The 17,399-nt window shown below is 49.8% G+C and overlaps 1 protein-coding gene across 5 annotated transcripts; it reads right to left on the bottom strand.

The window, feature by feature from the left end:
• Window positions 1-317: 317 nt before the first annotated feature.
• On the bottom strand, window positions 318-14,429 carry TMEM198 (transmembrane protein 198). Of its 5 annotated transcripts, XM_088653086.1 has the most exons (6): window positions 13,691-13,948; window positions 10,284-10,408; window positions 5,953-6,204; window positions 4,397-4,972; window positions 3,406-3,596; window positions 318-1,931 (listed from the first exon to the last, which is right to left on the bottom strand). In XM_088653086.1, exons 3-6 carry the CDS (start codon window positions 6,113-6,115, stop codon window positions 1,785-1,787), a joined length of 1,077 nt encoding a protein of 358 aa, XP_088509212.1. In that variant the 5' UTR covers window positions 6,116-6,204; window positions 10,284-10,408; window positions 13,691-13,948; the 3' UTR covers window positions 318-1,784. The 5 variants fall into 5 exon arrangements, with proteins under 5 accessions (XP_088509212.1, XP_034982551.1, XP_088509223.1 ...); XM_035126660.3 differs by lacking the exons at window positions 10,284-10,408; window positions 13,691-13,948 and adding an exon at window positions 14,318-14,429; XM_088653097.1 differs by lacking the exons at window positions 10,284-10,408; window positions 13,691-13,948 and adding an exon at window positions 14,331-14,424.
• Between the last annotated feature and the right edge of the window lie 2,970 nt (window positions 14,430-17,399).

Raw genomic sequence — 17,399 nt, 5'->3', positions numbered from 1 at the left:
GACCTCTGTTCCTCTTGTCTCTTTCCTCCAAACAAGGTTCTGCTCATGCCCCCCTACCACCACCATGTACACAGACCCATTGTTTGCCATGCTACTGCCATGCAGAAAGAAGTGGCGGCTCAGGATCTCTTCTGGTTCAAGGTCTGCTGCGCATGCTGCCTCAAGTTGTGGACCCCATTCCTCACCCTCATTCTCCTTCTGTGCCCAGTCCAGGCTTGCCGCATGCCCATATCCAAGATCCAAGCTCATGCATGTGTGGTAGTGTTTGTGCCGCAGTCCAACACTTGTGGCCCATTTCATTCATGGAGAGGCTACTCTGAAAGGCTTTTTTTTTTTTACTTGCGCAGCCGCAGCCCGGCAGCGTTTGGCACATATACAAAGAGAAAGAGAAAGAGAGGACAAAACAAAGAAAAACGAGAGTGCAAGGTTTCTGTGGTGACAACAGTGGCGATTGGTGACAGAAACATGCAGTTTCTCCATGAAGGAGAGGCTTTTCTGAGCTATGCTGGACCCTCTCTTGCTCCCATCCTGAAACAGATGGTGAATCTTCCCTGCTCCTGTCCCCTTAAAGATGGAGACACTGAGAGACTCACAGCCCCCACCTCCCACACGATAGGTAACGAGACAAGCTCCAAATGTGGGGACCACCACACTTTGACAGGCTTCTGTGCAGGGGGACACTCCCACCCCAGCTCTTTGAGGCTAGGTAGGGTAAAAAAAGGTGACACCCATCCCCAGGCATGGGCCTGAATGGAAAGATAAGAAGACCGCAGGACCCTGCCCCCCAACCCAGGGTCCAGCAGAGCTCTTCAGGCCCAGCTCTTTGTCAATAATAAATTAATACAAATAACTGCAACAAGAATATGTACATGGATGATCCCCCCCAGTCCCCTGACTATCCTGACCCTCACTCCAGAATGAGGAACAGGGGGAAGGGGAAGTAGGAGGGGGGTATCGAAAAGGCTCATTGCCTGGATACCAGCCGAATGCCCCATACTTGCTCCAGCTCCACCACACACACACACACACGCTCACACACTCACACTTGCACACTTCAACAGTCAGACAGCCCAGCCCAGGTGGCCCAGATGCCCACCCCTCCCTCCTCCCTTCCCTCCTTGAGTTGCCCATTCAAACAGTATGCCAGGCACTGGTATGGGCAAGGGGCCCAGGGCACAGAGGACCCCATTTCCCTGAGCTGGCTGCCCCAGCCAGACTAGAGTGAACTGAGTCAAATCCTACCACTTGTGCCCTGAAATAGTCCTTGCAGGGGGTCAGTTCAGGTAAAGACAAAACTCCAGGACAAGGAGTGGGTCCATCGTGTGGCAAGACAACAGCACAGGAACACCCCGTTGGCCCCTCCATCTATGAGTCACTCCAACAGTGGTGGGTGGGGAATGTTGACAGTTACTTGTCATTTTCATGCAGGCGATTGGCTCTTTCCTTTCCACCCTTCACTGCATTCTGCAGTCCTGGCTCGGGTGGGTTAGCAACCAGGTCTCTCTTCAGCCCTTTGCCCCAAGCACGTGCTCATGTACGCTTTCCTTGCCCCTTGTTGCAGGGCGGCTTAGCCGGAGCCAGAGTTGCACTGGGGAGAATTCCGCATATCCTTGCAGTGTGAGAGAAACTGGGCTACAACTGCATGTCCAGGCCAGGTCTATGAATGCCAGCAAAGAGTATCTGCAAGTCCTCACGGGAACACAGGCGCTAGGCTAAGCCCACATGGCCTGACCTGTGTGACCATGAGAGGGCAGCGTCCTTGTGACCTGGCGGGAGGTGCTGCACTATACCCGCATTGCAGGGCCAGAGCCCGTTGTCAGGGGCACGGTGGAGCCACAGTCATAGTCAATGTCAATGGCGGCATGAGCGTTGGCCAGAAGGCTGTTGAGAGAGGATCCCGTCTGCCGCTCCCGGAAGCTCTGTATGTAGCTCTACAAGGAGGAGGAAAGCAGAAGATGAGGGTGCTGCCTCCATCCCCCATCTGTGATTGAAACTTCCCTGTGTGGAAGGACTTGCCTGTGACTTGCTCCTGAATGCTTTGGGCAGGTCCAGCCTCTTCCTACCTCAATTCCTGGGACAAGGCCCTTCCTAATGGCTGCCATATCACCCTCTCTTTGCAAGTAACCAAGAACCAGCTGTTCTTCCACACAACGCCTTGAGATGTAATAGGATTTATTTTCTCCCCCATCTACTGGAAAGGGCTCATAGTGCTTCCTGGGGTACGGGTAGGAGGAGCTTCTGGTCCTGCTGGAAATGACTGGTAGGGAGGCTGAGGTTTGCCTCTCTGTGCTGTGACCAGGAAAACTAAGGGCTGCTTCACAGTGAGGTGTGAACCGTAAAAGTGTGAACAGCAGATGTGCATTATTAGACAGATAATCTGCATATGTCCTGAAGCCCCAGACAGCCATTCAATATTCTATGGTGCCTGTCCATAAAAGTTTAAGAATGCGTGTCTGCCATTCACACGTTCCATCTTGGCCATACTGGGACACTGCCAGAGCCCTGTTACCTTGCAATTTTGAACAGATCACAATACCTTAGTTTTCTACAAAGCTCAACACCCTAGTACAGGAAGAGTGCCACAACAGAGCACAGCTTGTCCTGAGCTATTTGTACTTGGGAAGACTTTGTGAATGAATTGATAAGAGACTTACTGGGTGTATGCATTGGCTGGCATAGTTAAGCATGTTCACTTTCATTTAAAGATCACCCTGTTATTCTGCTATGTCATGAGAAAGTCACTACCTTTCCCCCACATCAATTAGCAAAGCTCCCCAAGGACCACCTGACAACACTATTTGTACTAGGCAGAGAATCCTCCATGGGTTGAGGAGAACTTCCAGAGACACACAAAGAAAATGTTAAGAGACACAGAGCTCTGTTTTTGGTTCCCAACTGAAACTGCCAAATGTAGAGCAAAAAGCAGAACTTGGACAAATTTTCTCTACCCATTTCCCCTCCATATATGTTATGCCATGGTGTTCTTGTCTCGCACTGGGCTTCCTGCATATAGAGGCATCAATGGGGTGGGTGGGAGTGGCCAACAGTGCTGGGAGTCCCACCGAACTGTTTCCCTGCTCCTCTCTCTATGGGAATTCCATACAGATAGTCCGTATGGAGTGTGGGAAGCAAAGGGTGCAGAAGGCAGAAACACTTCTGTCCTATACAGATGGGTTTCTGAATGTGGGACGCATGACTGACAGGGCTGGCTCTTAAGGCGGAAGTGTGTCACTGATGATCCAAAAGCAAAGGAAACAAAGCAGGAAAGCCTGGAGGAATAGAACTGGGAGCAAGTTGACTCCCATCAGTCTTTACCCCTAGGGAGCTTGATTCTTTGCAGTGTAATACATACAGTCCCACCCCCACCCCCTAGCCCTGTGCAGGAGGGCACTGGCATTGACTCACTGGGGAGAGCACATCCCCATCAAATCGGCGCACAGGATTAGGCTTGCGACGGTAGGCAGGCTCCGGTGGGTGGGCCTTGTGTTGCACATGTGGGTGGGGGTGTGGTCGCCTCTTCTTCTTTTTCTCCTTGCGCTCTTCTCGTTGCTTGATCCGCATCAGCTGAACACGCCGCTGCTGCCGACTGATAATCACTGTGGGGTGGGGAGGTGGGGCAGGAGAGAGAAGAGAAGGGAGTGTGGTCAGAAGGGGTGGCCCAAGGTACCAAGCAGATGCCACTACTGGAATGCTTTGCTGTGGGATGAAGTGAAAGCCAAAAGCAGAGTTGAGATACCACCTCCCATAACCAGGTAAATTCATAATTGGCAGAGCCAACATGAAGTATTAGGTGTGGTGACTGGGGAATGCACCTGTAGCCTCAAGGTGCAAAGTTCCAAACCATTTTTATTCCAGGGAGCTGCCACTGAGATAAATGAGGTGCCAGCACATATAGCAGCATTTGCTACCTAAGGGAACTAGCCTCCTTTCACTACAGCAGGAGTCTCAAGGTGGCTGAGCATGATTCATGCTTTTCATACAAGGCATCACCTGCTAACAGGCTTGTTGCAACTACTGTATATCTCTTTGGATGCATTATGTAGTTTAGCCCTCAGAGAAAAGATGTACCCTCTGTAACTCAGAATAAGGGTTCAAAGCATTAATTGGTTAATTTCTGCTAAATCCTTAACAAAAGATAAAAAAATAACCCTCAATTTAATTGTTAGGGGGCAGACTTGTGTGTCTTTTCCCCTCTCCCTCAGCCAAATTTGTGGAAAAGGGAACTTCAAGATGGCTCCCAGTTTATAACCACAGCTGGGACACAACCTGTCTTCCTGGCTGAAATCACTAAGGTTTTCCTTCTGGCAAGAAGAACCACAGGCAAGTGAAGATGACAGTTCAAATTTTACGCCAATGTCCACCCCCCTTCCTATCCACCCTGTTGCACTGCACTCACCTTCCGTGTGGGAATATCCCTCTGCCGTGACTTTCCACTGCACCAGGACGCCCAACAATGCCAGGACTGGCCAAGTGCCCAAGATGACCCAGCTGTACCAGCAGATTGGGCGGGCAGGAGCTACCTTGACGCGCTCGTAGACGTACTGCAGCAGCAGGAAGAGCTCGACAAAGTAGTCGGCGGTGGCGGTCATGACGGCACTGCCGAAGACAGCCGTGGAGAGCGTGGTGAAGAGGCGCTGCCACTGCAAGGTGAGCACCGCACACAGCATGCCCATGCCAAGCAGCAAACCGATGGGGATCCAGACAGTAGGTGGGTGGTAGAACTGCTCCATCACCACCAGCGCAGCCACCGCCAGCAGCAGCCCCAGCAGCAGCCCAACCATGAAGAGCCCAACACTGCGCACAAGCATGGTCACCAGCCCACAGAGCACCCCGATGCCCAGCCCAATGCCCACGGAGGCCTCAACACTCAGCTGGGTGTCCAGCACCCGCTCTTTGTAGCACAGCATGAAGATGATCACGGAGCCAAACATCAGTCCTGTCAGGAACATCACCGCCTTGAAGCATCGGTACCCTGAGGAAAGGAAGAAATGGTTGCTAGCGGCTGTTGCTGCAGTCAGGGACACAGGACGGGTTGCCCATCTGTTTGATTGAGCAGGACAGGCTATCCACATTCCTTTGAGCCACCTGCACTGAAAGTCTTGGCCTCTGACTTAGGAGGCTTATGCAGAATACCTTCGGAATGCCCTACACTTACACACAGAGAAAGATATTCTGTGCTTATATCACAAAGGGATATCTAGTGGAGGTTGGGGAGTCCTAATATCCAGGGCTTCAAAGAGCATGCTGCCTTACATGAACATTCCCCACACTCCCAACTGATCTGTTTAATGCATAAGTGGGTGCACAACAGTATCTCAGGGAAAGCCAGTGCTAGCTTTTTCTCCTGGGACGCTGCTGCAGTCTGGAAAACCAATACTAGTTCCTATAAGTCACATGGACTGGCAAGGACCCATGCAGGCTAAAGCACCCACTTGGGTGTCTTCTGTAGAATCAAAAGCATTAACACAGCTCTCTGCTGTTGGAACAGCTTGGAATTACATTAGGTTTATTTCCCAACCCCCCCAATATTCAAACTGTTAGCATATTGCATATCAAAATTATAATGATCAAAATATAAATCAACCCCCTCACTTGTTTAGTGCATTAGGTGTTGAACGGGGAGGACTAATAGAACAAGCTAGCGGGAGGCTACAAAAATTGGGAACCTGCCTTTTCCATCTCCCTAGAAGCCTCATCCTAAACATGCATATTCAAAAATGCCCCCCATAGTTTTGAGTGCAAGCTCAACGGATTATTACTGAGAGTATTTCATGAGCATGAGTCCCACTTCATGCCTGTTACAGACATACTGTGACACAGGGCTGGTTTTGGGTGGAATGGGCTCCCTGGGCCTCATAAGGGCATTGAGTTAATTGATCTCCTTTGCCCCCATGCCTCAGCTCAAACTGTCCTCCAGGCACCTAGAACAGACCCACCCAAACCCCCTCTCACCAAAGAAGCAGTAGATGATCCCAAAGAGGCAGCACATGGCGCAGACCACCGAGGGTACCACTTGGTAGCGCCGCTCAATCTCCTCCTCACAGTTGTATGTCTCGTCTTGGTTTGGCACGTGCGGCAGCAGCGGGAAACGCAGGGTCTGTACCGTTGACGTCATGGCTCTTCAGGGTCTCCTGGGGCAATGTCAGGCTCCCCACTCCCTCCCCGTCACCTGCGGGGGATGCTGTCTCATGGCATTGTTTCCATCTGTGGAGAGAGAGAGAGAGAGAAATTGAGGGCGGATGGGACAAAAAAGGTGAGACCTGAAGGCATAATGTCTTCCGCACTCTGCAGGGCTGTTCCACTCATTAAGAAACAACTCCCACTTTTCTGGAGGCTGCAATGAGGTTTTTTTTAAAAAGTGACGAGATTAGAGATTGGAACACCCACCAACTCCCTGGGCCCCAAGCCAAGTCCAACTAGTCATTCCTGGCAGGCAAAAAGATGGTTTGAGTGTTGGCAATATATTATGCAAGGGGCAGAGCAGGCCAAGCATCCTAGCTGGGCCTCTAGGATTCCCGTTGATCTTTCTCCACCTCTGTCCCAGGAGTACCAATCTCACTGAGTCACCCCAGCCTCAGCCTGCCAGGGAGCTTAGCAGCATATTCCATGTCGGGAATGGAATCAAAGCAATGCTGGGGGGAAGAGGAGGGCGCTGAGCAAGGGATAGGACAACAACTTTCCAAAATGGAAAAGCGGGGCGGTGGGGTGTGTGTGTGGCTATAAAGAGAATCGCCACCGTATGGTCTCCACGGCAACCGAGCAAAGAACAGATGATACTTTTAACAACGCACATGCTCCCCCACTTCCAAAAACACCCCCACCCCACCTTCTTCCTCAAAGAACCTGTGGGGTAGGAGAATGAGTCACCAAAGAGGGAGATGTAGCACTTCGGGAAAGCATCTGCCAGAGATTTGAGTTTCATTAACCCTGTGTGCGGGATGGCTGGCTGAGAGCAGCTCTGAAGACAAAGGAGGACTGCTTAGTCGGCTGAAGCATCTTCCTTCCCCTTTACCTCCGATGTTCAGCCTTGGAAAGCAGCTGCAAATGCGGATTAGAGAGTCCCTGGGTGCTGTTGTAGGCTAGAACACTGTCCGCACCCCAACCCCTCCCCATTTCCTCATTTCTGATGGATTGCAGGCTGGCAGGCACAACAGAGAAAAGCCTTTTGTGTTCGTTCTCTTTTGCTCACACGTGCTCAGATCCGTCCAGCACGAGCCGAGCCCTCCCCACTCCAGCAGCCCCCAAGTAAGACAGGGCAGGACACTCTAATGATGCAGCTGAGGTTTGGGGTGGGGTGTTTCTGGACCCACTTCCAGACAGGTAAGGTTTTCGGAAGCATTGTAGCTAATGCCCCCTTTCACACACTCCAGCACAGAAGAACCGTGTTTGCAGGGTAGCGGCTCAGTGGCATGGGGATGGTGAGGAGACTTGATGAAAGCGTGGCTGGAGACCGGCTTGGCCTCTCCGCCGCACTTCCATGTTAACCACAAGCAGGTCAGGAGCCTGGGAAATCTCACCCCAATGTGCGCGCGTCCCCCTCTCCCCGCCGCCTCTGTCTGCATGTCTGTCTGTCTCCCATTCCCCCTTCCCCGCTGCCGCCAACGCCAATGGCCGCTAGTACTGAAAGCATGCTGCCTACGGATTGGTGCACTCTCTGTTGCTAAGGAAAACAAGTCATTTCCCCATTGGATGCTGAGAAATTACCAAACGCCGGCCTTCTCCTCGGCTATATCTTTTTCGCTTTGTTTCAGCAACTCGGCTTTTTCCTCACGAAGCCCCGCCCGCTCTTGGAATGTGATTTTACTTCTCTCTCACCCCCCCCCCCCGATTCTCTTCAGTTTTTATCCCACCTGCAACCCCCTGCCCCCCCCCAAAAAGCCGTGTGTCAATGGCCCTTATTCCAAATATGTGTCCTCCCTGCTGGCTCCCCAGACACTTGATAGCCCTCAAACATCCTCTGAAACCCCCACATTACCATTGGCAGAGATAAAAAAGGGGCTACGATGCACACACTATTAGTGCAACCACAGACACAACTTGTGTCACAGGACAGAACAGCTCATCCTAGCGCTTCCCACTCCCAAGTGGCTCCTGGCTTGGCAGGAGCTGGTGACCCTTGTGACATGGAAAGGGAGCTACAGATCCAGAGAATGGCACTGCCTGAGGAGGACTGTGCTAACCCAGTTCTTATTCTTAGGAGGATCTAAGGTTTACTTTCATTCAAACAACAACAACAACATATACAATATTTGATGTCAGCAAGTAAATCTTCTAGGTATGTGGGTTACACCGAGAACGGCTGACACTAAGAACTTTGGACTTTCCCCCTCCACAGCTCAACACACAGAGACAAAGCAACTTCAATTTCTGTTGTCACCTCAAGTCAAAGCTGCCCACTGTATGGAGAACGTAGCCAGTCATTTGCCAATGGAAGCTTTACTACGGTAGGCATGTAACCATTTGACAAGCTGGTCATCCATAACGTCCTGCTATAGGCTTTAAAAGGGTATTAGACAGATCCATGGAAGATATCAGTGGCTTCTGGCTTCATGTTATGTCTCCAGTGTCGGAGACAATATGCCTTTGAATCCCAGTCACTGGGAATCGCAAGTGGGGAAGGTACTATTGTAGCCAGCTCCTGTTTGTGGACTTTCCATGGGCGTCTGATCAGCCACAGTGAGAACAGGATGCTAGACCAGATGGGCCATTGACCTGATCCAGCAGGACTATTATGTTCTTATGCTAGCAATGAAGACAACTCCCCCCACATCCATTCCCTGTCAGAAATCTAGGGAAGCAATGGGAATAATGGACCCTCCTCACCCCCTGGTAGAAGATCACAGATGACTGGCAAGGCAAATTGTTACACAGCCATCTGTATTCCCCCTGTATCATCACTATCTGGTTGATCACCACCCCATGATCAATGAATCATGTCACACAGTATTCAGACAAGCTGGATCAAGAGATGCAAAGTAAATACTGTATACCATTCAAAGGGAAGTGATAATCAAAACTAACAGAAAGTTGCTTTCACACTTGTCCCTGCAGAAAACAGAGGGCTGCCTGACAGTAGTGAAATGGGCAAAATTGAGGCAGGCTCTTAACAAATGCGGAGTTAATAGCCACACATTGGGATTTAAATTAGGGGTGTGCTGGGCTCATTCCCAACATCTTCAGAATCCCAGGTGCCATGTAGGATTTTCCATCAAGTGACATCAGTGGGAAACTGACTGATCTGTAGGGGGGTTGCTATACATTCACCTGCCCCACAATCAGGAATGGTCCATGATAAACAGTGTAACTGAGCCAGGTAATCCAGGCATCCTAGGTGGCCCACAACTGTGGCCAATGTAGTTCCTCCTACAAACTTCTGTAGTCCATGTCATTAAAAACAGTTTCTAAATATAATTGAAAATGTAAGACCATAAGACATATGGCGGATTAAACCAAAGCTCCATCTACAGTATCCCAGCATCCTGTGGCCAGCCAATGCTTGCAAGAAGCCCCAAAGCAGAACTGGAGGGCAGCAGCCCTTTCCTGTTGTTTATTCTTAGCATTTAAGAATGTAAGAGCAGTCCTGCTGGATCAGACCATAGGCCCATCAATTCCAGCATCCTGTTCTCACAGTGGCCAACCAAATGCCCCAGGGAAGCCTGCAAGCAGTACCTGAGTACAACAGTGCCCTCTTTATTTGTGCTCCCTGGTGACATATTCAGAGGCATACTGCCTCCAACAGTGGAGGAAAAACATAGCCATCATGGCTATAACCCACTGATAGCCTTATCCTCCATGAATTTGTCTAATCTTCTTTTAAAGTGTGTTCAGAGGTATGCTGCCACTGAACATGTAAGCTGGTTTAGGAAAAGTGGGAGCAGAATGCTTGGTTTGTGTACATGGTTTATGCCAGGATCTCTTGTTGAGCACTTTGCTCCTGGATTGGAATTCTGGTCCACTCTAATGAGTGTTTACTTAGAAAGCCCATTTAATTCAAGTAAGTGCACATGAGATAGCAACTTTAAAATCAATAATGTGTTGCCACCATGTGGGTCTCAGAGCAAAAAAATTGCTACTAAAATGCAAAGTAGAATCATAGAATTGTAGAGTGGGAAAGGGATTCCTGAGAATCATCTAGTCCAATGCTAACCAACTTTTTGTTGGTATATCAATATGCAAGATGTTGAACTAGTCATATCTGTATAACATGGAAGCTTGCATAGTTGAAGCTTGGTGAACCTCCACATTTCTACCATAACAAGACTCAGTCAAAAGAAACCACTCACCTAGTTTATATCTCTGAAAATCACACAGATCCATGGAGTTGACACAAACAAACTGTCATGCTCTTGTTCCCAAACAGCAACACTTGGCATCATGCCAGCAGCTATCTGCCAAAATCGTTCCAAACCTAAATGTGGAAAATCCAGCCCTTAACAGTTTATCTCTAGACAAGCTCCAATTTGTTTTTCTCTGTGGCAGAGTCTTTCCAGCTCCCCCCCCCACTCCGCACCAAATCCCTGGCAGTTACTCTAATCTCCCTCTTTCCACGTGGTCCTGTTGCCTAGGGAGGAAGAAAGGCCAATGCAGTTCACAGCTAGCTAATGCCTGCTATGGGCCCAGAAGTGGCTCTGATACAGACACAGATACCTGTTCTGTAAGGAGTGGCTCTCGATCTATAAACCCTGTTAAGAAGTGTGTATCTGAACAAACAAGGTTCTGCCCAGGCTGACACCAGGTACCACAGCATGTGTCCTTTCCTCTCCTCTGCGGGAGCCGGGAAACTCAAATCTTGATACTTTTTAGTGTTTAATATATTTGAGTGTTGCTCCCCACCCACAAGGCAGCTAGAGGAGAATCATGACCCTGCTGTGGGTTCCAGGCCAACTGGCTCAACTGCAGTCCAGGAACTGGATGAATCCTCTTCCACAGTGATTGAGGGCAAGAGTGCCCACTTTCCTACAGGCTCTCTTCATGTGATACATCAACCTACGCAACCTTTTCGCCCTCAACTAGAGCAAGGAGACTGACCTTTTCATACAAATGTAATCTTGATTATTTCATAGAGAAGAGGAATAGGGAGGCAGAGGAACTTTCTTCATACCACTTCCTGGAAACCTGATTGGAGTATGTCTGGGATAGTCCTGGAAACCAGGTCACTCCACAAAGGAGCTGTGCCCAATACTGCAATCCTAGGTTCTCTCAGCAAGGGAGATGATCAGAAAAGGTTGTGACAATGTAGACTCTGCATGTGAAGTTTTAGGAAAGAAAGACAGGTCTATACCAACAGAAGACACTATGAGGAGGGCATGAGACTGAGCATGTTGTGGATTCTTACTCAGTAGGAGTGGGGTAAGGATAGTTGTGGAAGGACTAGGAAGACACTGCCTCACCTTTTGCTGCAGGATGCATAAACAAGAATAACCAAGCTGTTCTTATTTTAGGGGAAAGTGCCAGAGCACAATGTTATACTAGCTAGGAACTTTTCTTCTGGGCTAGGGTTAGGCACACCTACTCTGATAGGATCTGTGTGCAATAAGGAAGGGAATCCTTGGCGCCTTATCCTCTTCCTGCCACTGGGATTACTGTGACAGCTTTCTGAAAAGCTCCTAATGAGAGAATCCTATTAACCTGGGAGTAACCCAGGGGAGTGGTAGTACTTTGAGGAGTATCTGCAGGACAGGGCCCTGTCCTGCAGGTACCGGTACTTCTAGTTGCACTAGTTGCACTATAAGGAAACACTGTGCAGAGTTTTCACAGAGGTGGCAATAAAGTTCTAGGAAGGATTTTTTTTAAAAAAGGCTTTTGTAACACTTGTATTGGAAAGCACCCAAATCAACCACACTTGGTACAAAAGTCAGCTGCAAGCATCACACACACACATAAATACACCCTACCCAGAGCCTGTGGCCTGCACCTAAGAGTTTCTGATTCCAGAGAAGGACTAGCTCAGGATCTTCCTGTCTATGCTCCTCTCAGTGGCCGACGGAGGGCCCTAGCATAAGATAGCTGTTTTGTGCCTGTAGCTAGAGTGTCTGAAGGATATCAAGCATGGGGCATTGGGGCAGGTTCAAAGGAGAAATGCACTTTACTGGGGCATAGCCAGGTTGCAAGAACCTGATGCTTTCCTGTTCCTTGCAAATATCACATGATCGTACCATACCCTCTCTTCACATTGCCTGGCTCCATGCAGTGCCAGCCCTATGCTGCAATCTGGTTGACAGACTCCATCCCATTCCATAGCAAGACATGCTGACCTTTTCTATCCCCAAGCACAAAGCTTGCCCATCCAACCGTGGACTTGCAGGTGTTTCTTGAAAGGGTTCCTTATTTTGTTTTGCAAGTATTGAGTATGATGAAAACACCCAATCCCTATGTTGACTGCTATCAATTCAAATGGAAAGCAGGACTGGAAAATGTGATGCTGCAGTGATAGCTCCAAATTAGGTAGCCACACTCATACCCCTCTCTAGGAAGCACAACTTTTCTGAAGTAGTTCCTGTGTTGGCATTATGGTGGCTGGTGTAGATTAGCTCCACCAGCCTGCATTCCATCTCTCTCCTCTGCCTGCCCGACACATACCTGGCTTTGTTCATCCATTTACACCTCAGCCTGCTCCTCTACTTATCAGCTTGTTCCTGCCACTAGTACAAGCTGGACCAGGTTTCATTCTTGTTTGGGACTGGCAGATCCTACCGGTATAAGGGAAGCTGCAGAGTTGCTAGGATACAGAGCTGCAAAGACTTCTGGGGAGCCCACCAGACTCCCTTTGTTTGGAAAGAGGGGAGTCCCCAGGGGATCCTGGGCTGGTGGACCCATAGATGCCTACAGATAGCTATCTTGACTTAGGATACAATGGTTCTCTTTTTGAAGCAGGAGGCATTGTTTCTATCCAGCCAATCGAGGATTTTGCTTTTGTTTCTTTTAAACTCAGCCTTTGTTGACATAGGTTTATGCTAATTAATAACTAGAAATAGAAGGCTGGGCTTTTATTGTTCTCCCTGCGGGGAATCACATATAAGCAACACAAGCCAGAAGTAATAGGAGCTTCAGGCAGACACACTTTTTGGAACTATCCTTCCAGCGGGGTAAGGGAATGCTGATGATCCCTGAGCCTGGCTAAAGTGTGATGTGTAGCTCACCGCAGCACTGGACGAGCGAAGCCTGTTGGGTATGTGTGAGGGACAGTCTGGAATAGTACCCGTCTGCTACCCGCTTCATGGCCATCTCTCCCCTCGCTCGGCGGCCTTCAGGGCTGCTTCGCCATGGCTGCGCGGGTGACGGGCGTCCACGTGAACTCAACCCCGCTGCCTCTCCAACTTCTTCCCACTGCCTGCTGCCCCCGGGCAGGAGAGACAGCGAGGCACGACCATCCATGGCTTTCCTCCCGCTGGCATTTACCCAGCGCTGCCGAGGCGCCCAGCTCGCTCTTTGTGCGCTTCCCAGTCATTCAGCGCCGCCTTCCCCCCCCCTTTTTTCTTTTTTGCTCTCCTTCTCCAACAATCCCGTTCATTTAATTCTCCGCGATCGAGCCCTCCTTCCCTTTTCCCAACCCAGGAGCGGTGGCGGCGACGTCTCTCCCCCCCCCTCTTTCCTTCCGTCTCCCTTCCTCCTCCGGCAAGGGGCGCTGCAAAGGAGCAGCAGACCCAGCCAGCAACCCTCTCCTCCTCTTTCCCGTGGCGGTTCCCCCTACCTGCTCGGCCCGGCCTCGAACCCGGCCCGCCAGAGCCCGCCCGGCTCGGCCCGGTGCTGAGGGACAGCTCCGCGTGACGTCAGCGCCCAGCTCCTCTCCTCCTCTCCCTCGGCCGCCCCCCTCCCTCCGCCGGTCCTCGCGCGCGCGACGGCCGAGAAAGGTTGCCTGGAGCGGATGCAGCCAGGCGCGCGCCACGGACACAACAAATAGGCTGCTGCCGCCGCCGCTGCTTCTTCCTTCCGTTCCCCTTCCAGCTCCTCCCTCGCCGTCCGCCCCCAACCCTCCTCATCCCCCGCGCCGCTTAGGGCCTGGAGCGCGCGGTGGTGGTAGCGGGGGCTCCGCACAGGCGAGCGTGTGTCACACAGGCACGCACACCCGCAGAGCCTCCTCCACAGGATCCTATCCGCTCCCTTTCCGAAGGAGCGCGGGCGGGAGATGCCCTTGTTAGGCATTCATTCCCCCCCGCCCCCCGCTTCCAGTGCGTTGCGTCGGCCGGCCCTTGGCGCTTCCCTATTGTCATTGCACTGCATCAATCGCCGCCTTGGTGGATCTCTCTACCCCCCTCCCCGCCCCCCGCCTCGCGCTTCGAATTTTGTTTTTTTCCCCCGCCCCCGCGCTCCGCACTACCTGCCATCCGTACTATGTTTGTGCACCACCACTGTGCAATCCCGCTTGCCGGACAGCCTACGCTGGCTCCTTCGCCATATGGCACCTTGTGAGACTGTCCACTTCTGCCCCGCCCCCAACTGCATTGCTCCAGCGGCTTCGATGGTCTACCTCTGGCTGGATTGCAACTGTATTGTTTGCATGGCTCCCGCTCCAGTGCAGTGCATTTCCCAGCCCTGCTGTAATGTAAAAACAAAAACACTCCATTGCATTTAGTCTTGCAGGTAACTGTTAGAAAACATTCAGAAAAAAGAATTCTTTTGTTTTGGTTTTTTTGTCTAGGAAAAGGTTTTTACTTGCAGAGACACACCATGTAAATAATGTTTTATGTGCCGAGACACCCCACTGGAGTCTGGGGTGAATGCAGCCCCACCACCTTGGAGTCTCTGCCTTGACTTGCCTCAGGTCTAAGGCTCTCCTAAGGCCATACCCCCTCATCAGCCCTGCTCTGTGCCCCCCTCCAGTTTGAATGGGTATTTGAACTCTGTCTGATAATGCCTCTTTGTGTGTGGTTCTACACTTACTTGTTTGTTTGGAAGAGGAAAAGATGGGGGTTGGGGTGTGTAGAGACATCTCACACTTGCTTTTTTTGGAATGTAACCCTGCTGAAGAAAGTTAAGAATCACTTCCATTGCTCCATCCACTTTTGTCTGTGGGCCTGCATTCCTACCACCATGGATAAAATACAATAAAACATTTGAAGTGAATTTAAGAACAGCTAACACCAAATGATGTGTCTGGATATCTCTGCTGAAACACAAAAGTTTCCAGCAGGTGTCCCAAGGAGCAGTTGATGGCACTTCCTTAATGTTGATAGGGAGGGAGTTCCAAAATACACATTGCTGCTGCAAATATCTATTACAATATACATGCTATTGGGCTACAACTCCCATCACCCTGACCACTAGTCTTGTAACTAGGAATGATGGGAGTTGTAGTCCAAAAACATCTGGGGACCCGTAGCTTAAACTCTTAATGTGGCCTGACCATATGCACAGAAATCTCTAGCTCTCGTTGCCATGTGGTCCAGGAACTGCAGGGCTGGATTTTTATATGCTGCCCCTCACATGTAGGACAGTAGCCAAATCAGTTGCATTTGGATTACAGGAGGAGGGATATGAGCTTGGCAGGGAAGCCAGATATCCCTGAACCCCAGAGGTCAGTCATTCCACTGGCTTAGGCACGTCATTGAAACTGCTCAAGGCTGAATCCCACTTACCATCTGCTGAGCTCCCTGTGTCATGAGAAGGAGGAGGATGTGTGGGAATGATGATGAGGCACTGCTGCTCCTACTGCCATCTCCTCCCTTCCCACTCTCAGCCTTTAGCAGCTAAGACAGTTTAGATCCTCCTCTGCTGTGCCAGGTGATTAGCTCTGGCCTGTAGCCTAGAGAAACCTTTATTTAAAGGTCTTCTTAGTAATATAGTCAAGCAGGAATGCATATGGATGCATATCCACCTCTAAAGGTTATGTGGTTGTATAAGACTTGGTGATGTCACCCATGTATTGTCAGCACATCAGACCATTTTTTTAAATTTATTTTTTATTGTCTGGGCATCAGAACCCTAATCCCAGTCGCTCTGGCCTGTAAAGCAGTCTTCTTAGCCTGTCACCAGCTTTACACTTATCTGGATGGGGATAAGCAGCTGATGCACTAAACCTTTCTTAGTCATATTCCTGCTGCCTTAAAGCACAAGGCCTACTGAGTTTCAGCTCAGACCAGCCTGCCTCTTTGAAGTATACGGCACAAATCCAAGTGCAGTAAACACCAAGTATACATATATCAAAGGAATTTTTTGGGGGGGAGGTCAAGGGTAAGTGGCCTGAGAGAAAGCCAATTAATAGCAAAGGAATAAATGCTATTATCTTTGCCCACCATAGCTGCAAAGTATACATACCGTAGTTACAACCACCCTGAAAATAAGCCCATAAAAGTTTTGTTGTTGTTGTTTAGTCGTTTAGTCGTGTCCGACTCTTCATGACCCCATGGACCATAGCACGCCAGGCACTCCTGTCTTGCACTGCCTCCCGCAGTTTGGTCAAACTCATGTTCGTAGCTTCAAGAACACTGTCCAACCATCTCCTCCTCTGCCGTCCCCTTCTCCTTGTGCCCTCAATCTTTTCCAACATCTGGGTCTTTTCCAAGGATTCTATTTCTTCTCTTCTCATGAGGTGGCCAAAGTATTGGAGCCTCAGCTTCACGATCTGTCCTTCCAGTGAGCACTCAGGGCTGATTTCCTTCAGAATGGTTAGGTTTGATCTTCTTGCAGTCCATGGGACTCTCAAGAGTCTCCTCCAGCACCATAATTCAAAAGTTACTAGTCCTCTAGCACCATAAAAGTTACTAGTCTGCAAAGGAGACAGGGTGGTCTGTTTACTTGCCTGTGAAGGTTGGCAGATGAAGGACAATGAGCTTGGTCCCTTCTCCAGCAGCCTGCTGCATTTATATGCTGCTCACAAAGATGGTGGTGGGGCTTCTATCCCCATGCAGCAGCCCACTTGGTTTCTCTGCTGGCATCAGAAAAGGGATGGGGTACCCCTTCTCCACCAGCCCAAACCTTTGCCTGCTTGCAGTTACTTGTTGCCTATGCCTACCACACAACAGCTCAAATGCAAGGCTGTGTGCGAGTTCTAAAGCAAAACACCAGGCTTTTCACATTAAACCAGTTTTGTGAGTCTGAGAAAAATAATAAGGCTAAATGAATATCAGACTCAGAATTGTTTTTGGATTCTAATGAAACTTTAATATAATGTGCTTGAAGGTGTGTGTGTGTAAAAGAGAGGGTTTTTGGGGTGGTGTTATTTGGGTATAGAATAGATAGCCTTTGTGTGTCAATGAGTGATAGTGCAATCCTATGCATGTTTACTCAGAAGTAAGTCCCACTACATCTAATGGAGCTTACTCCCTAGTAAGTGTGTTTCCTAGTTAAGTGTGTTTAAGATTGCAGTCTGATTCATTAAAGACCTGCTACATGAAATGCTAGTGGCTTGAGGCTAATACTGATTCTAGGGATGGCACACTGTAAAGATGATGTAGGAGGGG

Source organism: Zootoca vivipara, chromosome 1 (genome assembly GCF_965207765.1).
Source record: "Zootoca vivipara chromosome 1, rZooViv2.hap1.1, whole genome shotgun sequence".
Taxonomy (NCBI): domain Eukaryota; kingdom Metazoa; phylum Chordata; class Lepidosauria; order Squamata; family Lacertidae; genus Zootoca; species Zootoca vivipara.
The sequence above is the reverse complement of the archived record's forward strand: the minus strand, read 5'-3'. Positions and strand labels throughout refer to the sequence as shown.

What these genes read in the sequence shown, in the direction of transcription:
- TMEM198 (XM_035126660.3), bottom strand. Translation starts at nt 6,115, where the DNA reads ATGACGTCAACGGTACAGACCCTGCGTTTCCCGCTGCTGCCGCACGTG. An exon ending in GATCATCTACTGCTTCTTTG is followed by an intron (nt 4,973 to 5,952) that starts GTGAGAGGGGGT and finishes TCCTTTCCTCAG; the next exon opens with GGTACCGATGCTTCAAGGCG. An exon ending in GGGATATTCCCACACGGAAG is followed by an intron (nt 3,597 to 4,396) that starts GTGAGTGCAGTG and finishes CCCACCCCACAG; the next exon opens with TGATTATCAGTCGGCAGCAG.